Source organism: Salvia miltiorrhiza, chromosome 5, assembly GCF_028751815.1.
Source record: "Salvia miltiorrhiza cultivar Shanhuang (shh) chromosome 5, IMPLAD_Smil_shh, whole genome shotgun sequence".
Taxonomy (NCBI): Eukaryota; Viridiplantae; Streptophyta; class Magnoliopsida; order Lamiales; family Lamiaceae; genus Salvia; species Salvia miltiorrhiza.
This window is the reverse complement of record NC_080391.1, coordinates 2,160,376-2,188,111: the sequence shown is the minus strand read 5'-3', so window position 1 is coordinate 2,188,111 and position 27,736 is coordinate 2,160,376. Positions and strand designations below refer to the sequence as shown.

The 27,736-nt window shown below is 37.1% G+C and overlaps 4 protein-coding genes and 1 long non-coding RNA gene across 9 annotated transcripts; 2 read left to right on the top strand and 3 right to left on the bottom strand.

Moving 5' to 3' along the window:
- The first annotated feature begins 3,267 nt into the window (after window positions 1–3,267).
- On the top strand, window positions 3,268–5,856 carry LOC131024764 (putative late blight resistance protein homolog R1A-10). Its single transcript, XM_057954302.1, has one exon. The coding sequence runs from the start codon at window positions 3,268–3,270 to the stop codon at window positions 5,854–5,856; it is 2,589 nt and encodes an 862-aa protein (XP_057810285.1).
- Window positions 5,857–7,494: 1,638 nt separating this feature from the next.
- Window positions 7,495–8,065, bottom strand: LOC130985006 (uncharacterized). The gene is made up of 2 exons (XR_009088850.1): window positions 7,883–8,065; window positions 7,495–7,751 (listed from the first exon to the last, which is right to left on the bottom strand). It is a non-coding gene; the product is annotated as an uncharacterized LOC130985006 (long non-coding RNA).
- A 39-nt stretch (window positions 8,066–8,104) lies between these two features.
- On the bottom strand, window positions 8,105–13,799 carry LOC130985005 (uncharacterized). 2 transcript variants are annotated; one of them, XM_057907730.1, is made up of 9 exons: window positions 12,796–13,799; window positions 12,142–12,510; window positions 11,990–12,058; window positions 10,930–11,427; window positions 10,740–10,808; window positions 10,126–10,290; window positions 9,613–9,829; window positions 9,073–9,405; window positions 8,105–8,647 (listed from the first exon to the last, which is right to left on the bottom strand). In XM_057907730.1, exons 1-9 carry the CDS (start codon window positions 13,591–13,593, stop codon window positions 8,535–8,537), a joined length of 2,631 nt encoding a protein of 876 aa, XP_057763713.1. In that variant the 5' UTR covers window positions 13,594–13,799; the 3' UTR covers window positions 8,105–8,534. The 2 variants fall into 2 exon arrangements, with proteins under 2 accessions (XP_057763713.1, XP_057763712.1); XM_057907729.1 differs by having other exon boundaries at window positions 11,990–12,070; window positions 12,796–13,795.
- A 2,316-nt stretch (window positions 13,800–16,115) lies between these two features.
- Window positions 16,116–19,036, top strand: LOC130985004 (increased DNA methylation 3-like). 4 transcript variants are annotated; one of them, XM_057907727.1, is made up of 4 exons: window positions 16,116–16,268; window positions 17,265–17,873; window positions 17,958–18,197; window positions 18,492–19,036. In XM_057907727.1, exons 2-4 carry the CDS (start codon window positions 17,273–17,275, stop codon window positions 18,740–18,742), a joined length of 1,092 nt encoding a protein of 363 aa, XP_057763710.1. In that variant the 5' UTR covers window positions 16,116–16,268; window positions 17,265–17,272; the 3' UTR covers window positions 18,743–19,036. The 4 variants fall into 4 exon arrangements, with proteins under 4 accessions (XP_057763710.1, XP_057763708.1, XP_057763711.1 ...); XM_057907728.1 differs by having other exon boundaries at window positions 16,192–16,402; XM_057907725.1 differs by having other exon boundaries at window positions 17,265–18,197.
- A 1,228-nt stretch (window positions 19,037–20,264) lies between these two features.
- Window positions 20,265–24,162, bottom strand: LOC130985003 (signal peptidase complex subunit 3B-like). The gene is made up of 6 exons (XM_057907724.1): window positions 23,841–24,162; window positions 23,704–23,751; window positions 22,152–22,214; window positions 21,618–21,671; window positions 20,668–20,754; window positions 20,265–20,598 (listed from the first exon to the last, which is right to left on the bottom strand). The coding sequence occupies exons 1-6, from the start codon at window positions 23,964–23,966 to the stop codon at window positions 20,473–20,475; spliced, it is 504 nt and encodes a 167-aa protein (XP_057763707.1). The 5' UTR covers window positions 23,967–24,162; the 3' UTR covers window positions 20,265–20,472.
- Between the last annotated feature and the right edge of the window lie 3,574 nt (window positions 24,163–27,736).

Below are 27,736 nucleotides of genomic sequence, written 5' to 3'. Positions count from 1 at the left end.
AATTCTCCATCTAAGCATATAGCAAATGAATAAAACTAGAGCTGGATATAAACTGCACCACAATATACAATACTCCCTCCGTCCACGAAAGAACTTCTTATCTTTCCTTTTTAGGACGTCCACAAAAAAACTTCCTACCTATTTTTGGACTATACCCCATCACTTATAATTACTCTTACTTTTCACTTTTCACAACTCTCAATATTAATTATAACACATTTTCACCACTCCCAATACACTCAACTACCTTTTCCCCACTCTCAATACACTCAATAATATTTTTTTCTTAAAACCCGTGCCACTTCCTCCTAGGAAGTTCTTTCATGGACGGAGGGAGTATATACAATGTATAACAGACACCATGGATAAATGGAGCAAGATAAACGGCTAACTTCATATGGAAATACCAAAGATAGCAATAACTTGGGAGTCTAGGTTGCCAGTGTGGGAACGTTATATAAAACACACAGAAAACAAGATACATACAGTTTACACAACACTAAAAAACATATGACAAGTGAATCTCATCTAGGGATGGCAGTGGATCTTGGACCCGGTCCAGATCCGTGGATCCAGATCCGTTTACGGATCTGGATCTCAATTTTTTGGACCCGACGGATCTGGATCTCAGTTTTGAAAATGGATCTGGATCTGGATCTTGAAATTGTAGATCCGGATCCGGCCCAGATCCGACCCGTGGATCCGTTTTATTTTATATATATTTTTTATATTTTATATTTAGTTTACTAATAATATTAACTAAATTAAAAATAATAAATAAATTATATTCAAAATAATAAAAACTAAAAGTAATTAGATAAAAGTATTTTGTGTTATATTTTTCATGATGGAAATTAGATATTGTTGATTTTGTGAAATTTTTTAAATTTAATTTAAAAATAGTAGATCCATGGATCTGGACCCGTGGACCCGCGGATCTGACGGATCTGGATCTGGATCTGGATCTGGATCTAGTATATGAAAACGGATCTGGATCTGGTATTGGCCAGACCCGGTCCAGATCCGGCCCGTTGCCATCCCTAATCTCATCCATTAAGGAAATTGTCAACATTTATTGGAGCTCATGTTTTTTACTTCATTTAGAAACTCCCATGGAACTCACTGAACGTTATACCTGTAACTTCATTAGCTGCTAACTTTGCAGCAAGAGCTTCACAAGTTGCATGCATTAAGAAATTAACAATAAGAAATTAATTATATCAGATATTACGAGAGCAGTTTAGCAATAAGAAATTAACAAGTTGCATGCATTACAAGATTTTCGCAAGGTGCAAGCAAGTATAAACATTTAGTAATTAGTTGCTGATGAGAGGGAGGGGATTTTGTTGGACTTGAAGAACAGAGCAACCTTGCATCAATCAGCAGATTCAGCACCAGGTTTTTTATTATTTATACATTTTAAACTATACATCTTGTTTCTGTATCAAATGCACAAGGATTCTATCCTAACAGAAATCACTAGTTTAAATATATTATCCTTCAAACCAATAAGATATAACATATATGGTCCTCACTTTAAGTGATAAATTTATACCTCATTGTATTATCTCTCCATTTAGAGGGATAAAAATAAGTTATTCCATCCCAACTTATTTTCTTATTTTCTTATAAGCAACATTCATTTACAAAAATATTTTTATTTTCATTATATATCATTCCAATTTCATATATTTTCGATTGGGTTAATAGCCGCTAAATCCTATAATTATTTTGGTTTTCGCATTTTGCATTTTTTTAAAAAAATCTGCCTCAGTATATCACAACTAATGAAGGCGTCGCGATTTGCATCCGGCGATGTTTTCCGGCAACATAAATTAATCTACGTGGCATTTTATTTGCTGACAAGGCTGATTATCATCTACATGGCAATTACCTGTTAATTTTTTTTTTTTTTTAATGACGTGTAGTGAAACGACGTCGTTTTCAAGTTCCGCCCACCTCTCTCTCAAGCTCCACCGGCGAAGTTGCTGCCCGCCGACCGGAAGGCCGCCGCCCCGCCCTCGTTCCCTGTCCGACGACTATTATCCTTTTCTTCGGGCCAATACTTTCGGTTCTCGAGTCTCTCGGGAGATAAATCTCAAAGTCTCAATCTCTATCTCCAAGCTAAACCAATATCCATCTCTACAGATCTAAAAAATACCCAATCAATCGAAAGGAAATCCGGACTCCTTCCTTCATTTTCAGAAAATCACAACAGCTGTTGCCGCCGCGAACCACCGCGTGGCCTTTCCTCGGTTCCGTCGCACCTATTTTCCACCGCCACCCGCGCGGCCTCTTCCGGCAGTAGTCATCACCGTCGACTGACCCAGCTGCGCCGCAGTCCAGGTCGCGCCTCTTTCTCAGCCAGTGCACGACCATCTTTGTTCTCCGCCGAAGCAACCGAGCACAAGTCGCTGACTGCTTATCTCTTTGTTCTCCATCTTCCCCAGTGAAATCCGGCAACATGGGATCCACAGCGGATCCGCTCAACTTCTATTTTCAATTTCTTAAATCCGAACACATTTTGGATGATTTTCTCTCTGAAATTGAGGGTTCTGATTTCCTTATTTTGTTGAGGGATCCACGGCGGATCCGCCCTTTGCGCCGCCGCTACCTCTCTCTCAAGCTCCGCCCACCTCTCTCTCAAGAACCCTAATTCAACCCCAGAACCCTAATTCAACAAAACGACGTCGTTTTGTGACTAATAATTTCAAAGAAACGTAAGGCAAAACGACATCATTTTGCCTATCGGAGTTCTATGCCACGTAGATTAGTCCGGCTGCCAAGTCATCTTCAATTTTGCCGGAAAATTTCGCATGATGCAAATCGCGAATCCTTAATTAGTTGTGATATACTGAGGCAGATTTTTTTTAAAAAATGCAAAACGCGAAAACCAAAATAGTTGAAGGATTTAGCGGCTATTAACCCTTTTCGATTTTGTCTCTCTAACAAAAAATTTCTCTTTCTCACTTATAAGTTTAATTATCCAACACTTTGACAACTTAAAATTAAGCTCTTAAAAACTACATCTTATAAGCTCTTTAAAATAAGCTTAACCAAAGACACTCTAAATATGATTGGCTGCTGATTTCGAAATATATGAAAAAAAATCATTGGCTGCTGATTTCGTATGATTGGAAACATACAAAAGATAAATAAGAAACAAATACACACACCTGCAAAAGTCTGAACAAAGATAAATAAGAAACAAATAATCTTCATTCCCACTCCTCTCATCTCACATTCTCTGCAACTCCCAAAACAACCATGGCAGCAGCTTATGCAACTCTACTTTCTGCTATGAATATCATAAACAACCTTCACCATCATCCTACCCCTCCTATTTCTCTCCCCATCCAACAATTTGAATCTCTCACTCAAAAGATTAATTTCCTGCTCCAATTTCTCCAAGCCTATAATCCCCATCGTGACTACTCCAAAGAAGCGGATCCATTGGAGTGTCGCATTGCAGATGCAGCTTATGCGGCCGAACACGCCATTGAATCTCATATTTTCAAAAAGTTCACAAATAATGGAGAAAATATGAGTTCTCTTGGCTTGTATGAAGCTCTGGAGAAGGTGATAAAAGACATGGCTTCTATCGAAGAGGAGGCCAAGCAAATTCAAGCGAGAGTTGGAGCCCAACATCAACTGGACACAAAGTCAACGCCTTCAGATTCGTCGAGATCTTCTTCGATCCCGCAGCAGAGTATCATGGTGGGTGCTGATGATGTCAAGCTTCAACTAATGGATAAGCTCACTTCTGATGGCCTTCATCTACAGATCATTCCCATTGTAGGGATGGGCGGCTCCGGTAAGACCACTCTTGCTAGAACTGTTTATGAAGAACGCCTTATTAAGGAGCATTTTGATATTTGTGGGTGGGCTACCATCTCTCAAGAATATGTCATTAGAGAAATTTTTGCAGCAGTTCTTCGTCATTTAAATGTTAGAGTTGATGACGATTTGAGTGAGCATGAATTAGGAGAAAAGTTGTATAAACATCTCTATGGTAGAAAATACCTAATTATAATGGATGATATGTGGAGCATTCACCCATGGGATAGAGTTAGGAAAAATTTTCCGGATAACAAAAATGGTAGCAGAATAGTGGTAACAACTAGGCTATCAGATTTGGCTTCTACATTATCCAACTCTAATAGCCTTGGGATGGAACTTTTGGATGAGGCTGAAAGTTGGGAGCTTCTCTCCAAAACTGTGTTTGGGGAAGAAGGTTGCCCACTTGAATTAGAGGAAATCGGAAAAAAGATTGGAAAAAGCTGCAAAGGACTTCCATTGTCAATTGTTGTGGTGGGAGGCCTTTTGGCCAAGTCTAAGCATACAAGAGAGTATTGGAAAGAAATAGGCGAAAACTTGAATGCAAGTGTTGTTAATTTAGAGAATGATGAGCGTTGCTTGAAAATACTATACATGAGTTACAAGCAATTGCCGATACATTTGAAACCATGTTTTCTCTATATGGGAGTTTTTCCCGAAGATGAAGAGATTAGTACGTCAGAGCTCAGTAGATATTGGATTGCGGAAGGATTTGTGAAAGTAGTAAGTGAGAAAAGCTTGGAAGAGATGGCAGAAGAGTATTTAAAAGACCTTATTCGTAGAAATCTTGTTTTTAGTCATGAGTTGGTTAGTATTGGGGACATAAAAAAGTGCAAAATTCATGACTTGTTGAGAGACTTGTGCTTGAGAGAAGCTGAAAAAGAAGAGATGTTTTATAATACCGCATCAGAAAATGTAGTCATAAGAGTCTTGCCGCCTATGTCACAAGCTCGTTCTTTGACGTGGAATGTTCGAAGAAAACTATTACCTCTCAATATGAGCTTGGCGAGGATAGTGAAAATAATTACAAACAAGAAATTGGTCGATGATGAACTATTTGGACACATGGATCAATTAGTTAACTCACGCTTCCTTCAAATAAGTTGTTCTGCAATAGGAGAGCGGAATCTTCCTTGTTCAATATGGCGATTTTGGAATCTACAAACACTAATTGTTAACACCAGCCATGAGATTACTGCACCGACTGATTTTTGGTACATGCCTCACATCAGACATGTTGAGTTCAAGGATGGGCTTCGTCTCCCAGATCCTTCTAACGACCAAGATAACATTGTTTTGGGAAATCTGCAAAGCCTGAGGACAGTACTAGGTTTCAAGTGTAGCGAACAATTGGTCAAAAAAATTCCCAACATAAAAGAATTGGTTTTTTGGAATGGGGAGCAGCGTGATGATGAGATGCATTCTTTGAGCAATCTCTATTGTCTAACTAAACTTGAGTCATTGGATTGCACTTTTTTTGGAAATTGTGTGATCAACTTTCCCCATTCGCTCAAGAGTTTAGTTCTTCGTCACAGCAGCAGCTCGAGTTATTGTTGGGGAGACATGTTGGATAAGGTAGGTGTGTTGCCCCATCTTCAGAAGCTCACACTCTGGTGGGGGAGGTTCGATGAAGGGAAGTGGGAAACAACTGAAGGCCAATTTCGCAGCCTCAAATTCTTGACTCTTAAGGATTGCAGTAATCTAGAAATCTGGGAAATTGAAAGCTCCTACTTTCCATGCCTTGAGCGCCTTCATCTTATTCGACTACATTGCTTGCGGGAAATCCCTTTAGATTTTGCAGAAATACCCACACTTAGAGAAATCTGTGTGAACGGTTGCAGCGATTCGTCTGTGGTTTCAGCTAAAAGAATATCAGAGGAACACGAGGATTATTACGGGGAAGGAGCCCTTCAAGTTCGCGTTCAACTCTGGAGAAAGAACATCGCAGCAGAAATGGAGAGCTTGGATAGTCCTAACTTTTGTGTTGAACGTGTCAACTACTTTTCATTTGTAATATAGAACAACACAGAATGAATTCATTCATGCGAATGCTCTGTTTCTCTTTATGTTTTGGCTTTTTTCTTTTTCATTGGCATGACCAAATCTATTGTAGTCTATGACTTGTGCGTGAGGTGTGGCTCGTTTTCTTTTCTTTTCTTGTTGTAATAGACGAGTACTCTTTTCTCTGTTATGGAATTTTTCCCACTGAATTTTCTTCGAAGAGATTTTGATGAGGCTCGGCTTAGTTGGCTGTCGTGTGTTCTCAAGGGATTTTTTTTTTTCTTTTTCTCTAATAAAATTTATTTATATATTTTTACTTAGAGCACCTCCAACGCTTGCACCCACTCCAGCAACGCTTGCACCTCCAACGCTTTCAATTTTCTTTTTTTCTTTTTTTTTTGGTTTGAAAAGGGGCGCGTGTAAACACGCCCCCGCCTTCGCTCCCACAGGCTGCTGGTGCGTTCCATCGCCCCACACCCATTGCACCCGGGTGCAACAACGCCGGCGGGTGCGATAGGCCGGGTTCGATCCGGCCTTCGCACCCAGCGTTGGAGGTGCTCTTTATTGTCTTCTTTGTTTCTTGAAAAAAGTCGAGCACCCTTCATTGGCAATTCAAGGACGGAAGATAGATTTAGTGATGACGCAAGGGAAGAAGCTTGAGGTTACTATTATGAATTCCACCATTTTTCATTACTCTTATTTTCTCTTTTGTGGTTCAATAGACATAACTCTATCGTGAATTTTTTCTTAGTTTGTTTTGATTTTTTGGGTGAATCTTTCTTTTTTTTCCTCTTGAATTGACTCTTCTTTAATTGATCCAACATTTATGTTTTTCATTGGTTGCGTCTTCTGGATTGCATTGGCTACAATATTCAAATTTTGTTATTGATCGAATTTTATAGACTTGAGCATCGTCATAAAGTGTATTTTTGTGTACGCTTTCCGAATTAGTAAAATGAATTACAAACATAATATAGCTAAAAAAATATGATAACTATTTAACTAATTTAATCATCAAACAATTTATAAAAGTTAATAGGGAGACTTTATTTTTCATTGGAGATAATGTCGTAGTTCTTGTTAATAAAGTAGAAGTGGAAACAGAATTTGTGTTATGGACTGAAGACATGTAAATATGTGATTAATCTTTTTAATGTTTTAATGTCAACCTGTTTCGCCTCTTGAAAAAGAAGTGGATATTGCAATGGATCCGTAATAATGCTTTATGCTATGCTTGTCACCGGAATGAGCATAACTACAATATCCCGTTCCAATGGAATATTTTCATTATTTTTCAATCTTCGAAAGAATTTTGCATTCGGTTGATCTCCAAAATTTCCATGAGCATCTTTACACCTACATCTGACAAAATTTGATTTCGCATTAGGTTAATTATGTTCTCAACCTCACTTGTGTGTCATAAAAGTGTAGTTGAAAAAACTAAAAAAAAAAGTATAGTGTGGTATCAATCCAGGAAGATCATGATAAACCATTCTTTGTGCTCGAAAAGAATAAACTCTTCGTCTTATTAATACGCAGGATCTTTTGTTAGAGGTTAAAACCAAAATATACCAAACGTTCGTGGTCTTACAAGAAAAATATTTTATTAGAGGTTAAAATCAGAATATATCCTAAAGTTCGTGGTTTCACAGAGCATTAACCCTAAAACTAAAAATGGCACCTTGCAACAAAATCCAAAAACAATATTTACAACAGTTTCCAGTCACTACAAATAGCAGCAACAGCAGCATAATTGGAAGCTTAAGCAATTGATAAAGACATGAAAATGCACCATAAACCTTAAACCCTAAACCAAACGAGGTTGACTGATAACTTCCTGTCCCACATTACCTTCACCAGCTGATTATAAATTACAGCTCCCAATTTGAAATCAATTTGCTCCATTTTCCCTACTGAAAGACCAGATATATACCCAAAAGATACCAAACACATAAGTTTTCCCAGTAGTTTAATATACACACATTCTGATTTTATGTATACGGGGCAGACTCGGTGTCTAAAGAGAGGGAGGAGAAAGAGTAACCTCGAAGAATACAAGAGGTTTCTTCCTCAGCAGTCGACATCAGGCAACCAAATCAGCACTTCCTGAAGTGTTAGATCTGAAATATGGAACGAAACTTGTGTTAGAAACCAAAATTGCCAAAATCACAAGAGAAAATAACGTGTGATAGAAATGCAAGAAACCTGAGATTATCAGTAGGTACCACCTTACCTCGATATGGAAAAGAGAAAGAACGTACAGGGATGAACTAGTAAAAAAATTAATATTAAGCTGGAGCTCCCAATTTTGGGAAAATAATTGTGTAGTATTAGTACAAAATGATTTAGGGAAGTCACCCGAAATAAACTTATACAGCAACTACACACTGATTGATACAATAAAAGAAAACTACATTCACATTACTATAAACATATAGAAGAGGATGCCTGATAAAGGAGAAGTGCTCCAACTGATACACCAATAACTTTAAAGGACAAGTACAAAAGAATTTTTTCTTTGGACAAAACTGTTTCTGCAACTCAAACACGATTCTGCAGTTTGATTGCCTTGAGCCTTAAGGTAGTGCAATGCCTGCGAAGCAGGCTCATGTATGCATTGCCACAGCACAGATCCACAAAGCCATTCTAGATACGAAAGAATGGAAATTTGAATATGTCTCACTCATTTATCCTTCTCATCCAAGATGTAGCTGTGGCAAGTTTGGGGGATAACGGCTTATCAAATTTGCCCAAAGATTCGCGAGTGTAACAAAACACTGCTCATTTCCCCACATTACAATCTTCAAGTCTGCGTAAATAGATTGATGGAAGAAAAGTCTGTTAGCTTCATAAAAGTTGGCCATAAGATCTGAAGTACAGGTGATTTAATGCAATCAACTTCACTACAATAATTCTTCTATTTTTCCTTAAGCATATGCAAATATGATCTACATGACAATTTTACATTTTAATCCGATCACTTTTGAGATTGGCACCTTCTGTCAATACATAACACCACTCTTTTATGAGAATATAGATTCAATTTTGAATTTTCAATAAACTTAAAAGATAAAAGATACGCTGCATTTTTTTTAGGTGGAAAGGTCGATGCTTTTAGAAGTAAAGCGCAAAGTCTAACAAGTCACATTCATGTATCAGGCAAAGATGTACACTGGTGAGTTCGGGAAAGCAAGGAACAAAGATGTTGAAGCTAAGTTTGACAGAGTTGTGTACCTGGTACCACTCCAGCTGTTAGGAGAGACAGACAACACCTAGATTCTTTCTCTGCAAAAACATAGTTCTCAAGCTTAAGTTCATCTAGACCAAGGATATGTTTGATGGACTTGAATAATGAAGTGTCATTCAAAGTAGTTGGCGCCGATACACTAGCAAGAGCTTCTTCAAGTCCTGAAGTCGACCATACAGCACGGCATTCCTCTAGCAAAATATAGATAGAAGGCGGATCTACTGAACTGGATAAAATCCAAGGCTTGAAAAGTATGGCTGAAGCTCCAAGAACTATAACCACCCTGTATATCTCTCCAAGGGCTAAGACAAACTTCATTCCTGTTGTCATTGTTATCGTTTCAGAGAGAATTAAGGTGGAAAAAACATATATAACAAGGTTCTAAAATAAAGTTAGCCTTATTCATCATTTAACTTATTTCACCAGGACTGATTACGAAACACAAAAATCTACTATCCGCTACTTTATTTATATTACTGTTATCAGAAATCTCAACATGATAACAAAGAACTTTCTATAGCATTTACCTTGAGGTTCAGATAGAAATTGGCTTTGAACATGTCTCATCACTGCGTCGTTCCAAATCGAGGCACCATGTCTTAACTCTTGAGCACAGACAGATATCATCTCAGACCATAAGGAAACATATACCTTTTGTTCCTCCAGCTTTCCTATGTTCAAGATCTTAAGCATCGCCTTTGTATGTCTTATCAGTTCCATAGATGACCCCAGATCATTCTCCACCTATTGTCCATCAAATAAAGCATGAGCGTCCGAACAACCAGGAGAAAGCAAAAAAATTAAAGGACAAAAGAAGAAGGCTAGTGAACCAGTTCCCAACTCAAATAGAAAGGTTGAAACTAAAGCTTCCATCAAAGAATAATAAATTAATTGATAAAAAATTCAGCCATATCATGAGTGTTTGACACGTGCAGATAAGAATCTAAAAATGCCTCCATAAATCATTTTCAATCAATTGAACTATTCAATGGTACAGTGCTCATAACTGGCAGCTGAAAGAAAAGGAACAAACTACATACTATTAACAACTTCTGTGACAAGTGATATTCTGACTCGAGTCTTTGAAATTTTGGCTCCAGCAAAACTTGAGCAAATTCATGTAGATGACTATCTCTTGTATGATGATCCTGTAAAGCGCCTTCTTCGTGAAGGAAGTTCATATGTTCAGGTTCATTGCAGAACAGCTACAAAAGATCCATATAATATGCAAAGAGATAAGAGCGTGAGTAAGTGATGAAATAAAAAACGTTACTTGTGCGAAGGCAAAGTGCAACCTTCAAGAGACATTTCTAGAACACTGAATCAAGAAACAAGTTTACATCATCCAACACAAAAGCATCCCCTGTTTGTTAACAAGCTAAGAAAAATCTGTTTGACTTCCACATGGTAAAAAAAAAAAAAAACTTTCACTGGGAAGATAACTGTCTGATTTGAAGCCTAACAAATATGGTGATGCTATAATAATCAATGGGCAACTCAACTATGAAACACTTTGACTAATTTTGTGCCTGCAAACATACAAGGAATATGTACATTTACAGAGAATATTAAGCATGTTTGGCAAATCAAAATTTACAATAATCAAATCGAAAACATAAAAATATCCATTGAAAAGTACAGGTAGATCATCTACCTGGAACTCGCTATCAAAAGATTCAGCTCCCACACCATCAACAAAGAGGTTAGCATCACCTTGGGCATTCTAATTAGAAAAACAGCAAATTATGTAGAATCAGCAGTGGTGCGAAAAGATGGGTAAAAGTCAAATGCGAGTTAATTGCAGTTTCTTTTGTAACTTCAGAAGACATAACAATAGTAATTACCTTCATCCTATCAATATGGTGTTTCACGACAAAGCACAACTCTTCCTTCAATTTTGAATAGAAATCCAAATAATTATCGAGCTTCAGCTTCGATGATTGGCTCATGTATGCATCTCCCGTGCTAGTAAGAGGCGCCTCACTGTCAAATCTCACTTCTGAGGCATCCTTGAAGTCCCATGAATTATCATCATCATCATCATCACCGCCATCATCTACCAAATTGGAACTTGAAACTACACTGGATGGATTCAACTGACTTTCAATAAGGTTATGCTCAGTGTTTGTAGAAGAAGTCTGCTCAGCTTGGCTGTATAAATTTGATATCATATCATTGATAGAGTTAACACTGCTAGCAATATGATCACTTCTTTTTGCAGGAATAGACTGCTGAAAAAAAAAATCTTGAACATCTGAAGAACTGCCATTTTCTGGTTCTTCATCACCAAATATAGACAGGGGAATTGCACCTTTGTGATGATTTAAATTTGTATCCTTCTCCTACAAAATCAATAATCCAAATCAGCGAACAAAGCAAATGAAAAATAGAACTTCTCCAGCAAATTAAGGGACCAAAAACTCTCCAGTATGCAATGTCTGGGACAGATTAAGATTTTGGTTAAAGATTTTGAAATATTAGCTGATTAAAAATTTACGCTTAAAACTTTGAAGTAGAGGAAAAATATGACATAACTAAGTAGCCAAAACATTGTGATTGAATACCAAGGAGAAGCTCAATGAAGACAGTCATACAGGTGATTCTATATATAAGTATCATCTTGAACAATGAGAAGCTCTATTCAATATATCAAGAAAGACATAAACATTGTGGGCGCACAGAACTAGTCTTTATGAAAGCAATAGTAAAAGAAGGAAGCAAAGCAGTGTAGACATTGATCAATCAAACAAAGATCTCTGCCTAACCCCTCACCCATCCATGATAAAAAGGTAGGCTAATCCTATTTATTAGAGATGCAAAGCATTTCTTAGTAATACATGGAAATACAAGCATAGAGTTAATCTGGTAGAAAGGGCTTGCATGTGAGACAATTAGCGACTTCACCTGGATTTTCCCATCTGGTGTTTGCATTGCATCTTCAATGGGTGAAAGAATATTATTGATAAATAGTTCCTGAACCAAGAACTGTGACTTTATCAAGCACAATAATGTGATACGGGTATTTCGAATACTAAATACAAAAAGGAGCAACTTACCTTTGGCTCTGCTCCAGTTTTTGCAGAAGCAGCACTAAAATCTCCAAAATCCTCGTCAAGTTCCTCAATCCCAACATCTGCTCTATAGTCCAATAGACCTCCAACATTACTCTGTCCAATAATAAAGTGTTCATCTGAAGTAAAACCATTAGGAGTAGCCGAACTTGGAATACCAATCACATCCACTTCCTGGGAAGTGGTAGAAATACCGCTTGAGTTAGCAAAAAAATCAACTGGTTCAGTTGAGCTTGCAAAGAGGTCAATTGATCCATTAGAAGTCCCAAACAGATCAAGTGATTTAGTTGAGCCAATGCCAGTCCCAGAGGAATATGGCCTACTTTCAGAAACCTCTTGAACCATCAAGCCGACCTTCAGATAAAGTTCATTCCGTCAGCAAAGTAAATGTGGAAGATAAAAAAACAGTTACACTTCACAATGTAGACTGGAGCAAGTAACTGCATTTCATGTAATTGAATTAAGCTTTACTTCCAACTATTGTACAGACGATTAAAACCTATTATCCAAGAAGTTAAGACAATATATACAGTTTGAAATATAAAGTGCATTTCGTGCCTTTGCATCCAAAGCATCAATCATCTTGATAAATTAAAAACAATTAGAAACAATACTAATAATATGAGAATGCTTACTTACATTATTATTCACATCTTGAGCCTCAAATTCCGAGTCTGCATCCTTAAAGTCCCATTCTTCATCACCATCATCTCCATCGCCTTCATCACCAACGGCAGTATTGGAGCCATCCAATTGTTGCTTCTCCCCATTCATATCTAAATCTAAACCCAACATCAGCACATTTTCAGGGGATGTCTTCAAATTAGAGCCAATTCCATTAAACTCCCCAGTCCATCCGCCAAAGAGATCCTCCTCCTTGCTCGGATCCGACATATAAGACTTAAAACTGAACTCCGCGTTTTTCAGCTCAACAACAGCTGCTTCACCACTAGCCTGGTTTCCACTCGAATAAACTCCATTAACAACCGAATCATCCTTGACAGCCAAATCACGGCTCTCATGCTTAGTCTGCGAATATCTATCGTACAGATCGGCAATACTAAAACTTTTCGATTTCAACACACCATTACCAGCTAAACCTGAACCGACCACCTCCGCACCCCCATTCCTTTCCTCTCGATTGAAATCGCCAGGAACAGCCAAATCACCAGACTCCTCCGCATCACCAAATAGCGAAAGAGGCAGAGCGCCTCGCGGCTTCATCCACGTAGCCGGCGATGCAGAATTACCCGATCGGTGATCTCCATTGACAGCGGTTCCCGATGGCTTCGACTGCGACGGCGGTTCCACGAAATCGCCCCACTCGTCCTCGTCGGCGGGGGCGGCCGACGAATTCGGAACGCTGATTAGGGAATTCGATTGGAAGGGAGCAAAAGCGAAATCTCCGAACGCCTCATCGTCGTCGTCCTCCGCCATATGGAGAAGGACGCGGATCGATTGCGCCTCTTCTGCGAGTTAATCCTGAAAAGGGAAAAGGTGCGTTTGCTTTACGTTGCGAGTCACTGAGCAAATCGATCTGCCATTAAAATGGGTTTCTACTGCTACTGCTGCATATTTTATTGTTACAGTCGGTTATGAATGCTTTCATTTCTTTTCATTCTCAAATTTTTTCTTCTCCTTTTTTTTTACCCTTAAATAATGGTAATGACCTTTTTAAGAATGTTTTCAACTTTTTAGAAACAACAACAATTTTTGGAAAAGTATATTTTGTTCTTTTGAAAGAAAGAGTATTTATAGATAAACCCAGGATTTTTTTTTTATTTTTTTTTTTAATTTCATTCATTCAATTTTGGGGAGAACTTGGGACATTCATTTGATTTGGTTTATATTTTTTTTCTCTAATTTATCTGATTTGATTTAATATATTTAATTTTTAAGTAAATATTTTAGACTATAATGTCAATAAATATGAGTTCACGTATCTTTACATTATAATTTTTAAAATAATTATATTTAAAAAATAAAAACAGGTCAAAAGAAGTGGGAGGATAAAACATTACATTAGTTCTAAAAAAGTGAGTTGATTGTCTTTTTAAATTTAGATTGTTTGTTTATTGTCCTAAGCTCATGTCTGTCACATGATATGATTATAATCATGATTCTTTAGGATTTAGGGTTGTACAAATTATACAATGAATATTTTGTAGTCATGTCACAATCAAACTTATCCATTAATGAATTTGGTGGACTATACATCACTTAGTCTTTTTTTTTTTATCGGTAAATTAAAATTTTATTAAGATAAAAAGCAAGGCACCAAGGATGCCAATCAAAACAAGAAGGAAATATTGAAATCCTTTGAGCACCACATGGTGAAAGGGATTCTCAACTCCAAAACTTTATAGACCTCATTCCAACTCCAAAGTCTACCCTTGATCTGTAAAACAAGTCTCTCAATATCCCAAATCTTTCCTTGAAAACGACTCTCGTTTCTTTTTTCCCTATACATCACTTAGTCTTAAGATATGTTATTTAATTAGATTAATTCTAATAATATTTAATTTCATATTATATATGATTGGTTTTATCTTAGAGCATCTCCAGCGCTCTCTTTTGCGTGTCGAATCGAGTCGACAAGCGTGCATCGTGCTATGGAGGGTGGGGGAGGGGGGTCGTGCTGGGTGTTAAGGGTGGTGTTAGGCACGGTGAGGATAAAAGTATTGTGCGAGTATTTCACACGCACAATTAAAAAAAATACTTTTTTACAATAAAAAAAAAATTGACACCTTGTTTCTTTTTTTTTAATTTTTTTAAAAATGAATATATATATATATATATATATATATATATATACACTACTTCTTCCCCACTTTATTTTTTACATTCAACACAATTCTCTCTTCTTCCCTCAATCTATTCTCTCTCATATTTATTTTAATTAATGTAATGTTTAATTTTAATTTAATGAAATATTAAATTTTAAAATAAAAGAGTAAAAATGAGATTGAATGAAATTGAAAATTATAACGCTTCTTATAGAGCCAATACATTATAGAGGGAATGCGCTAAGGTAGGGATCGCCTTATAGCGTCTTCCACTTGAGATGCTTTCATGAGTTTTGAGACACAATTGAATGCGCATGTTGGTGGGATCTCACCCAAAACTCTATACGCGTACAACCTAATTATTTTTATAATATACAAATTGTCATTTTTATTATGAATAATTATTAATTTTAATCATAAAAAATGTTTGTTGATATTTGAGACATTCTTACTTTTATGTAAAATGATTGTTACTTTTTATATTGGATATAGAAAAAAATTTAAGGTCACATTATGGTAGAATAAACTATCAATTTTATTCATAACAACCATTACTTTTGTGATGAATTTCAGCCTATCCTATAATAAAATTAATTTTGAATAATTTTAAATTAATTTAATCTCAACTAGTTACTAGCTATGATGCACGGATTCTTCAAAAATTAGTATGTACGGCGAATCGAATTCTTTTAGGGTGCGATTCTCTCGGATTCGCACCTGATTCGCCACGTGACGTATATTTTAAAACAATTTATAAAAATAAATCGGATTCGCAAATTCCATAGGCGAAATTCACTTATCCCGTGCACGAAAGGCCTACACAATGTTATTTTGATGATTTTATTTTCAGTTATGACTTATATATTGGACTAATAATATTTGAATCGTTATATTGTTGCTCAATTAACTTATATAATTGAAAATGCTTAACTTTTGGGTAAAATAAAATGTAAATTACATATAATTAATTTAAGAACATTTAAATTGTATATATTTTATAAGCATTATATATCATAAAATTCTAATAATTAGATGTATAATTACCGAATCGCACCCTATAATTTTTAAAAACCCGTATCCACGTACTCGTATCGTATCGCCCACGCATCCGCACCTCCGTACCTATGCAACATAGGTTACTAGCTATTGAATTCCCTATACTCCTAATTTTTTTTTTTTTAAGACATGTGACAATTAGATCCCCTTTTTTTATGAGAGAATCGATGGTGACTCAATTGCTTCTCTACCTTCTTCTTCAACACTCTCTCTCTCTCTACAGATACATCGATTTGTCCGCTCACACTGAGTATCTACCTCACATGACTGGTGATGCTGCTCTCCCTTCTTCACCTTGCTATTTGATTACCTACTTCTTAGTTTTCCGCCTTTCATTAATTTTAACATAGCATAGGTGTATTATAATTGCCGAATTCATGTTGTTTATCTAGAATAATCAAAAGGTAAGTGAAGATTACTATGAAGAGGGGTCAGTACACTAGTCTGATAATGTTGCATTGCGTTTTTTTTTTTCATCATGTCATTCTAATTCTGGAGAATTGTGAATGAAAATTTCATCAAGTTGTTGCTGTTTCTGTATATTTGTCGTGCTGCTGGGTTGGTGATTGCTGCAAATGCTCTTGTAGTTCACTTTTGTATCTTCGAGTTTCATGAATTGGACGATCCCCTCCTTTTATTCGTCTAATTTTTTTTATTTTTTTTTTAAAAAAGCTAGATGAAATCGTGTATTGAGGTTAGTGGAGAGTAGGAAATTGCAATGTAGGAGAAAATCAAAAGAAAATTCAGCTTCATGATTTTTAGTCCTTTATCTCAGCTCGATATTTCTTATATACATGACATGAATTTACATAATATAATGCTGAGAATAAATACTAGCTTTGCAAGATAGAATCCAGAATAGCAGCATCCTAACCTTAATAAAATGTGCCTAGAGACCATTCGAGTGGATCTCGTGGAGGAACATTATGTCGGAATGGTGTAATTCTCGCGTGCTTGCATTTTATGATCTGAACCTCGTCGTTATGTAGAAAATGCTGCATTTTATGATCAACTACTTATTGTAGTACTTGAACAAGCTAGCTATTTCATCAATAAATGTTGCCATGAGCTACTATATTATGAAGTTTATACGATATGATAATAGATTTCTTTGGCATGCTAAGTAATATTGCTTGTTTTACTCCGTTAGAATATTATCTATATTGATCTGCTATCTGAAACTCTCACATTTTAGGACTAACTGCCTTAGACTTTTTGGTAACTTATTGCATCTAGTTAGTGAAACCAAGATATCCGATTCTGCAGGTTGAGAAATGGAAAATATGTCGTATGTATTGTTGACAGATGATCAGCACTTTCTTCTATACCTGATCATGGGAGCCTATTTCGCCCCTGATCTCAAGGAAGGAAGCCCCCTGAAGTCTGCTTTACAAAGACGTGCTGAAGGCCTCGGAGAATACCTTGCAAATGACTTAGCAAGCTCGCGGATAAACACAACTGTAATGGAGAATGTCTATTATTATGTGCTGCGAAAGGCAGAACCATCCGTTGTTGTTAAGCAGTCTATGCTGCTTGATTATATTCACGGAAGTGTTCCAATTACACTGGAAGGTTCCGTGATGCACCTTCAGTTTGATGATCTCTTTCCTCCCATGCTACACCACCGATCTGAATGTATGGATCAACACAGCACTATTGATAGCATTGTCTTGATAAGCAACCCCCAAATGAGTTACCTGAAGCCATGTGATCTTGAAAGGTTTAAGAGGCTCACGGGTTTGGAAGATCTTCATCTGGATTGCAAGACTTTAGTGCCACACATAAGTGTGGATGACAGTGCTTTACGTAATACAATGCAGCAAGACAATGTTCAACCTCTAGATTACATTCCCGGCGCTGAGACATATCCTGACGGTAATAAACCATCCGATTCTACAATGCATTTTAGCTATTCTTCATGTGATGTTATACTCACCCTTGTGTCACGTGGTTCCACAGAGTTATCGCAAATTACTGCTAGTTCCGGGAAAGAAATCGATCAGGGGATGTTATTCCTTCCCTCTTGCCCTACTAAGGAAGAGTGGAGCAACCTCGTTTCTTCAATTAATGGTGGTTTTGCTCTGACTGGAAGTGCTGCAAGAGGTCATCTCGGACCAGTTCTAGGATTGATCGATATTGGGGAAGCCACGGATTCCTATCTATTCCGTGTCTCTCTTCCCGGGGTAAAAAGGGATGCAAGTAAGTTCAAGATTTTCTAAGGAATCATGACATGTTAGATTACTGGCAGAATTTGAGCATTCACATATAGTTAACTAAAGTGATTTCCTGACTGATTATATTAGTGATGATGTAAATATTTTGCTTGGTTAAGAAAAACTAATGCCATCTATTTATGTAATTTGTGTGCTGATCTTTCCATTTGCCATTCATCAAGTTCAATTTTAGTCGCAGAATCATTTTTTCTTCGCACTCCCTTCCACTGATATCTTGTTTAGATTCAATAACACGAGACTTAACACGATACAATTGCAGATGAATTTAGCTGTGAAGTTGGGAGTGACGGTGCAGTGATTATCAAAGGAGTGACAGTGACAGGTGAAAGAGTAGTGGAGAAATACGCCCAAGTATTCGAGATGCGAAGTCAGAATCTTTGCCCACCCGGCCCCTTCTGCATCTCTTTCAGGCTGCCTGGTCCAGTCGACCCTCAGCAATTCCATGGAACTTTTGCCACGGATGGGATTCTCGAGGGAATAGCACTCAAAGCAAGGAGATACGCAGGTTAATCAGACGCATTCCTAATCACCATCTTTTGTGTTTGACTCAGAGAAACTTGTCGATGAGAGTGCCATTTTGGGACATGTTTTTGGTGCCATCGGAATGGTGGTCCGTGGTGGCTCGCTCAATATTTCGCGCAGTCTTGCATCGATGTTGCCTAATCAGGTTTGCCCGCCCCTACCCTAACCTAACCAAATCTTACAACATTGTGTCAAAGTGTAGTGTTGGATAATCATTCATTTTGGTTGCGGGGACTTCATGTTCTAATGTATCATGGCAAATTGCACAAGTTGCATCGTAAATTCTCTACTCACTCCGCCTCATTCGAATAGGCCTCAAGATCAAAACACGGATATTAAGAAACGAATAGTTTATGATAAAAACATAGATAATGTAGCTTTTTTCTTAGGGTATATTTATCAAAACAAGGAGGAGAGTGATCTAATTGTGGATAAGATGGAATAATTATTTAGAGGTCACAATGACATATGGTGTAAATATAGAATTTTGTCGGGGTGTTTCCGTATTTGTTATGTATTGAATTTCTATTTTAAATAGTGATCTATTGAAATGAAACGTTCAAATAAAATAAGGTGGCAAATTGAATTGGGACGGAGGGAATATCTACCGGTAGCTATCTCAGTATGCCAAACTATCAAATTTACCGTTGTTCAATTTGTGAATATAACTACCAAAAAAAAGTATGATCTGATTTATTTATGCAATTCCATGAGTGCAAACATAATCCCGGCTGTTGGGATCCATTGTAAATAAAACATGATGATTTTTGTATATTTTATTCATAATAACTTAGTCCATGATTATAAATAACTCCTTTTTAATAATTTTAAATGACACAATTAACATGTTATTTTGAGAACCTTATTGACTGAGTACTTCCTCTAATCAAGTTTACAATAAACTAATTTAAATTTAAAAGATTTAAATACTTTTTCTCCCTCGCAAAGTTCTAATTCAATATTGCCCATTTCGTATATCCATATATCATACTCCTTGTATCCACCAAAGTGTGATGTAAATTGAAAGTACGAATTTTAATAAATGATTATGAAATGTGTATAAAGTGATGAAAGAGATTCGCCAAAATTAATTTGTCAAGACAATTTTTAATTAATTTGTAACCACAAATTCTCTCGTCCGATCGTCCACACATTTAGTGCAGATCACTCATATTCTCATCACTCAATTCCAAGAATATGTGTATTATTGAAAAAACTTCTAAGCCTATTAGAAAATAGTATATCACTTATTCAAGTATATGAATTATCCGCATCGTACAAACGGCTGCATGAAAAACTTCAACTGGATTGAAAATGTAAGAATATATGTATCAAAATGAAAATACCACACTTATTATGAACAGATCAAAGTGACAAAAAGACCACACTTTTCATGGACGGAGGGAACAGATCAAAATGACAAAAAGACCACACTTTTCATGGACGGAGGGAGTATAAAAAACCATACATGCACAAATAGATAAATGACATTCTATATACTAAGCACAAATAGATAAATGACATTCTATATACTAACATATGACAAACTACACCAAACACGTGAAGTCTGTTAGTGATCAGTGTATAGTTATATAGCATACATAACTCATAGTAGTATTTTTTTTTCTTCAAAAATCAACATCATATCTTTATGGTTTTTCTTTCCAAAAGTAAAACAGACGCAATAATCATCTATTAGTTAGTAAGCCAATACTTGTCTACCTATATGCTTGTGGCAATCGGTAGCCGCTCATCACTATTTTGTCAGCAAACATCTTGCCCGTCTTCGGCATCACATGCCAATGCAACGTTAAGTTAAACTCCTTACCCCGCAGATTGCTCCCCTACAAACAAAAGGAGTTTCTAAATATCGCGAAGAGTAGTAAACAACGGGAAAATCACCAATCACTCACTTGATCAACAAACCGATATTTGTTAGATGCTTGAATCCAAAACTTTGCGTGTTCTCTGGAAGGTATGATACCGTCCCATAGGGAAATCTGCCGTAGTACATTCAAATTTATTAGAACAGCACTCCAAGACAGATTTCGAAAAAGGAACATATAAAGCACAAGATTTCATCTGGAACTCGATATAGGTCCTAAAATCTAGGTCACATAGATTATGGTGAATGAGAAATCCAGACACCAGATTGATCTGGATACAGTTTACTACATGAATGGTAACATGTTGCGTTATTGAAAAGATTTAAGGGTCTGAATGACTCCCATGACTTAGTACTTCCCGTCTTTGGATCAACCATGTGAACTTCAAATAAGCCGAGGAAAAAAAAACTCAGATACAACTTCATTTAGAAAAAAGAGAGGAACCAAACGCAGCTGAGGTCTTAAGGAAGTGAATCCATCGATCTAAGGAAGCACTAGTTCTACAAGGCATCATAATCAGGTATGCGTAGCAGAGCACACATACAACCAACCACATTTTGTTTTTGGTTGGGGGAAGGGATATCAAGAGTCCTCTCAAAATTTGATTATTATCTAGCTTGAATAGGTTATGTTCCGTTAGAATTCTAAATCAGGCTCATGCTTTAATATTAAATAACATATAATAGCATAATACACAAAAGATAAACTGCACAAGTTTTGTATGGAGACGCATCTTTTGGAAAATTAGACCATAGACTCATTGAGAAAAGTGTTGCAAGCATCAAAAGAAAATATCATTATAGAAGTAATATAAGTACATCCACTCAACAAGAATTGGATGACAGCTGATACGAGATAATGCAATTGAACACACAGAAATATTTTATGTAAAAATTACTCAGCCAAAAGGCATACACGATTTACCATGGGCAAATATTGGGAAATATGTGTAGAGATGGATTTATGGATCCACAAACCTGATTAAAAGCATTTTTTGAGTTTCCATACTCCGCAGCAAGAAATACAAACACCTGCAAAGTAGTTGAAGATTTAAGTAGTGGACACTTATTTTAGTATAGGAACCTCGAACAAAGGGGAAAGAAAGGAGGCGCTAAGTAAACACCTTTTCACAACCAGTTAAAGTTAAAAATACAGTGGCGAAGTTAGGCACTGATAGATTCTAGTTTAGTTACATTTCCATAGTAAAACATCTTTGGACAATCAAAACACAGAATTGATTTTCTGATGTTCCATTTTCATGCCCACTCAAGTCAAAACCGATTTGATCAGATTTATGATGATGCTTGCAATTTGAAGTCTACAAGGTACTGAGTCAAAATTTATGAATACCAACAGAGCATCAGAGGACAGTATGAAGAAAAGCAAACAAGTTCATCGATGAAATAGCTCAAAGTACCTCTTCTAGAAACACAAAATCACCAAGAGCATAGCATACTCAGAACACATTACAGAAATGTAGAGACTAAACAGTGTGATACGTGCTAACATACCTGCTTTGTGTTCCACGTGAACAATGACTCTAAATTTGCCGATATATTCAGTGACAAGCTAACCTGCATAGTGTAAAAAACTCATTAGACAATTATGCATGAACTTCCGTCAATATCTCTTTCGCATAAATAAATCCCCAAGAGAGAAGAATTGAAAAGGGGAAAAGAGGAAATCCATAAGAGAGACAACAGAACAGAAAAAGCAGTTCTAATATTGGTTTAAGTAGGAAGAAAGGTGGGGAAAACTTCAAGCTTGTTCTGCATCTGGAATTAAGCCGGAATCAGTATATATTAATAATACGCAGGATATCCAATCCCCAAAATTCTCATCATTATTTCCTAGATTAGATAACAGTTAGTCTATTTATGCAGCTTAGCTAGGTTAGAACGTAAAAAGACTCTGATAAGAAATTGTAGCACTCCTGAGTTAGTAGCTAATGATGGATTACTTATTCAAGGATGAAATCTGCTACAGCGGACATCATTTTGCAACCATGCAAGGGGCTTCCCACGGAATACCCACATCAAAATTCTTTTAGTTCAATGATCTATTAAAATACTCCCTCCGTCCCACTCTAATAGGCTCGTTTTCCTTTCTGGGATGTCCCACTAGAATATGCTCGTTTTTTATTTTAAGCAAAGAAAATGTACTTAATTAGTGTGGACCACACCACTTTCCTCCTAAAAAGTAAGTTTCTTAATCTCCGTGTCCAAAAGAAATGAGCCTATTAGAGTTGAACGACTGCATCTACTCTATAGGTCCCCGGTAAAATCCCCACTTTCCGGTATCTTTCCAAGGTGGATTTGCTAAATGAAAGTAGCTCATTTTCCTCAGAAAGCAAACTCCTATAGAAAGACTAGATTTCACTTCCCTCGCAATCTTGTTCCAAGTAGTGTCCTCCATAAACCAACCCATTTTCATGAAAGACGAGTGAATTAGATTGTAAACTATACTTATTTAAAGAGGACAAGAATGTCTAAGAAATGCAATTTGTAATAACATCACACTTGAGATGTTAAACACGCACAAGAGCATATCATAACAAGAAAAGAAAAAATAATCAGGAACTTAGGTGCATTAAAAATAATTCCAGGTCAAACATTTAAAATAAAAAAACGAAAAAGCTATCTTCCAAGGGGGCGTTTACTTTTGAGGATCAGCCTTGATAGATAAAAATTTATTTACTTAGATGGCTTAGAACATTAGGATATTCCAAGGACCTTGATTACTTCTATCATTTGAGCTAAATTTTGCTTAATTCATATCCCATCGAAAGGCTGAGATTAGAGAAATCCTAATCAAGCATAAAAATACTCAACCATGATCTTATCAATCATGCAAATTCAATTATTCAAAATTATACATCCTGGATTATCTATAGAAGCAGCGAGATAGATAACTGTCAAATAACGAAAGATGCATTCGATTACAATTTACAGTTACATAAACCAAATCCAAAATCCATCGAAGTTGTAAAAATAACCGGCAAAAACAGCTCAGCACGCACCTCTGATCACATTTACGGAACAGATGGAGCTAAAATTGAATTACCTCGTCATCGCCAGCAGGTTTCTTCTGAAACCAATTGATATTCACGACCTAAAATTCCAGAAAAAAACCAAATACCAAAACAGTTAATTTAACACGCACAAAAACATATATAGGAACGCGAGGTAAATGCAGCGTACTTGAACTTGGGCGTGAGGAGAGAGAGAATTGAAGTTGTCGGAGACGGAGGCCATGGCGCACATTAGCGCGAGGAGGGTGATGGCGAACGTTAGTAAAACATTAGCTCTCTGCATAAAAGAGTGCATTGTTTCTGTGTGTGTTTGCGTTTGCTGCTCAAATTCAAGAGTGAAAAACTCGGACAAGAATTTGGGGGGTTTTTAGCTCTTTGATGGCGACTCAATATATATATAAACATGGGGTTATGCCTTTTTTATGTTTTTTTTAAATAAAAGAGGATAATAATTGCGAACTCTCGATTTATTGATTGGACGGAAAATCATTTTATCGATCGACTCTGATTTAGTAATTGAAGAGAAAATATCTTAATAATTGAATTGCATTTTGTTGTCGGGTTACGATTATTATTGTCAATTCCATATTTTAGTTTTCTTTATTTACAATATTCTTTTTTGATTTTTATTTCTTCCTTTTCTGAAAATTATTCATTTTTGTTTACTAAAAAGAATGAGAATAGTGTAATCCATTATAATTAAATATTTTTATTTCTATTCATATTTTATAGTTAAGGTTTATTGTTTCTTCACTCATAATTCAGGTTAATATCGAATCAGATATTTATCGTGTCGTTTTCGTATCATGTCAACGCGAATTGAATCGTATTATTATCGTGTTTGTGTCTGTGTAAATCACAATGAATTCATATTAATTTGTATTTAGGGGTGGAGCCCGCCCTAAGTACAAGGGGGCGAGCATAACATAGTAGAAAATTATATAATAAATTATTTTTTGTTTGTTCATAATTTTTTAGAATTTTTAAGTGGGCAAAAGCTAGATATTTTTGTAATTATACATATACATAAGGATATAATAAGTTCTCACGTAGCTCGTATTTGATCTTATCGTGTTAATTCATTATCATGAAAGAAAACTAAAATTCAAAAGACATACTTATTTGGGGAAAAGACACATTTAGCCAAACTCACATAGTTAGAGACTTATATAGCCACAAGATTTAAAGTGAGACTTTAGTAACCAAAAGCCAATCAAATGACCAAACCGCCCTTCGTCAAGAATCAGGCTTAATTAATACATGCAAATCACATTTAAACCAAATTTTATTAAACTGTCTTGCTCAAAGGTACGTGGCGTTGTCTCACAGTCCAGACCCAGATTACAAAGTAATCTATCGGGCACGAGGAAAGTTTCCAGCCGATATACCATTCGAGCTCATTACATCATTTTAACAGTTTAACATTTAATCAGGCCCAACATGCTTCCGTACAACTTCTAAATAATTCAAATCATAAATCAACAGTATACCTTTCGTCGACTGGTCACCTTCAGGAGCTTTTATCGCGTTTTACGGACTTCTTGCCTCCTCGGCCTTCGTCCAACCACACACTCGCAAGTGATGGTTGCAACCCTTTTCCTTCACTGTGTTCCGGCACTTGCCGAATGGTCACCTTCAGGAATCAGTTTCCCTCCTTCACTGTGTATCGACTCCAAATATTTTTGTTGAAAAATGAAAAGAAAGTATTTATACTAAACCGGAATAGTTGGACAAAAACAAAGTGTTTATAGAGGATTTATATAATAATTAATTTATTTCAAAAATAATCCCCCAAGGGAGGAGACAACTTGTTCAGCTACTCATAGTAGCCGATTCTTGTGTACATAAAATAAAAAAGGAAAACTAAACTAATACGAAAAACTTTGAAAACAGAAATTTAAAATTACAAAAGATATATTCTAGAGAGAGGAAGTGTTGTGTGAAAAATCTGTGAATTTTCGGATGTCCTTCTTCTCTCCAGCACTTGTGGTTTTATAGAGGTCTGATTCCCTCTATTATTGCTTGGTAGTTGGCCTCGGATGCTATCTTCGTGGCCAGCTTGCTTGAAATTGACAGCCACCTTCTTTTGTTGGCTATTATTGCCGACACTTGTTGGTGTTGTCACATGTGCTGGGCCCTTCCTTTATCGCTTTGTGATAATGCTGGTAGGGCCGGCTGCTTTCTTTCCACTCACATTTGTCCTGGAGCGCTGAGTGGTCCTCCTGTCATTCCACCCACTTTTGTCGTTTCTTTTGTGGGTGCGATCCTTGCTGTGAATCACATGATTCACTCTGCTCTGTCGGCCACCTTACTTTTTTGGTGCCCGAGGGGTCCTCCCCTTTGGGGTCTGATGCTTGTCGTGTTCATCAGACCGGAACCTCCTTCTGTCTGGTTTCGGGAAGAAACCTTTGCCGAATTCTGGTTCCTTCTGCGACGAACATTGATCGCAGATTCTCTCGATCCACTGGCCCGAATGAGCCATGTTGCAGAATTTGCGACGAGTTTCTTTGCTCCCCGCCATCTTGTTGTCCCATATCGTTTGCCTCTTCTTCTCGAAAGATTTTTCGGCAAACTCAGTTGTTGTTCCTGTCATTGTGTTGACCAGGAACGTTCCCAGATCTGAACTCTGAAAGAATTTAAACCTGGACTTTATTTTGTCCATCTCTGTGAGACAGACCCAAAGACCCCATGCTCGTCTCGTGGAGATTTGATCCTCCGTAAATGTTGAGGCGATTGGGACTTGAAAATCAGGAACTTTGATCCGGTTCAAGGCTCCTGTATCTGGTCTTCGAAGCTTAATAAAATGAAAAGCTTCATAGACTCCTTTTCCGACAGGTTCTGGTGCTGCGCTGAAGAAGTACAGTTCCAGAACGTCTCCCCGTTTAAGGGACTCGTTGTTCTCCCAGGCTTCAAACACTGTTTTTTGGATCCACTTGGGTAGACCCTTGATTTCGTTGAAGGCTGGAGCAGTGGTATAAACTGAGGCCAAAGCCCCAAACTCATACCATTCCTTGATGTGGTCTGGATTAGCTCCTGGAGTTGTCCAGATCCTAGGGTATCTCCCTGCAACATCAACCCGGCAATTTCCCGGATTAATGCCCTTTCTCGTGATGAGTTTCTCCCATCTGTTTTGATAAATCTGCCAAGAAGGAGAAATATCAATAAAATTAGTATCAACCTTAAGTTGGCCAGTCATCGGCCTAAGATTGATCTCTCCCTCTTTTACCCCAGAGGTGGAGGGTTGACATGTTGATTCAGGGTGTGACCCCTTAACAACATCTTTTCCTCGAGCGTCCGGCTGTGAAGCCATTCTCTCAGGACTTGTGCTAGGGGTACTTGAATCCCCTGCTACAGGTAATCCGCCCTGTACGGAAAGCATTGCTTTAGCCCGATTTTCACGGACAACGCGCAAGAGCGGCTTGTTTAGTACTTCCTGAAGATTAAACATCTTCATGAAGCAGTCATCGATTTGGTTGGATACTTGGGCTTCGTCAGCCGCTTGTATCTTTCCAGCTTGTTTAGTGTGTAGTACACACTTCTGCCATTCTTGTTGTAGCAGCTCTAGACTTGCAAAGAGCTGCCCCTGTATTGCCTCGATGGCCTCCACTTCAGGGAGCTCCATCCCTTGTAAGGAAATCTGCAAGAACATTCTGATCAGATTTCAAAACGACAATATCATAATCATAATATTGACATTCGGCTTGCCATCTAAGCAATCTAGATTTTTCAGGCTTAGATTCAATCTTTTTTGTTAAGAAAGCTTTAACGTTAGTGTTATCTACTTTCAAAACAAATTTCTTAGCAAGTAAGAAAAGCGGCCATTTTTTAAACGCCTTTCGCACTGCAAAGAATTCCTTTTCGTTGATGTGCCATCGCACAGCTTCGTCGTCGGAGAAAAGACCGCTACAGTATCTGCAAGGTTCTTCTCCATAGGGGGTGATCTTTGTAAGCACTGCTGCCCACCAGTGATCACTTGCGTCGGTATAGAGGACCAAATCATCCTCATCTTGTGGTATTGAAAGCTTTGGGAGATTTTTGCAAATCTCTTTCAACTTCTTCATACCC

Bases quoted from the DNA above. Each gene is read 5' to 3' on its own strand.
- LOC130985003 (XM_057907724.1), bottom strand. From the start codon at position 23,966: ATGCACTCTTTTATGCAGAGAGCTAATGTTTTACTAACGTTCGCCATC. The intron at 21,672-22,151 runs GTATGTTAGCAC...ACTACTTTGCAG, and splicing joins TCACGTGGAACACAAAGCAG to GTGTTTGTATTTCTTGCTGC. The intron at 20,755-21,617 runs GTTTGTGGATCC...GTACTACGGCAG, and splicing joins CAAAAAATGCTTTTAATCAG to ATTTCCCTATGGGACGGTAT.
- LOC131024764 (XM_057954302.1), top strand. From the start codon at position 3,268: ATGGCAGCAGCTTATGCAACTCTACTTTCTGCTATGAATATCATAAAC.
- LOC130985004 (XM_057907725.1), top strand. From the start codon at position 17,273: ATGGAAAATATGTCGTATGTATTGTTGACAGATGATCAGCACTTTCTT. The intron at 18,198-18,491 runs GTAAGTTCAAGA...ATACAATTGCAG, and splicing joins CGGGGTAAAAAGGGATGCAA to ATGAATTTAGCTGTGAAGTT.
- LOC130985005 (XM_057907729.1), bottom strand. From the start codon at position 13,593: ATGGCGGAGGACGACGACGATGAGGCGTTCGGAGATTTCGCTTTTGCT. The intron at 11,428-11,989 runs GTGAAGTCGCTA...TTGATTTTGTAG, and splicing joins CACCAGATGGGAAAATCCAG to GAGAAGGATACAAATTTAAA. The intron at 8,648-9,072 runs GTACACAACTCT...CTATTTACGCAG, and splicing joins AACAGCTGGAGTGGTACCAG to ACTTGAAGATTGTAATGTGG.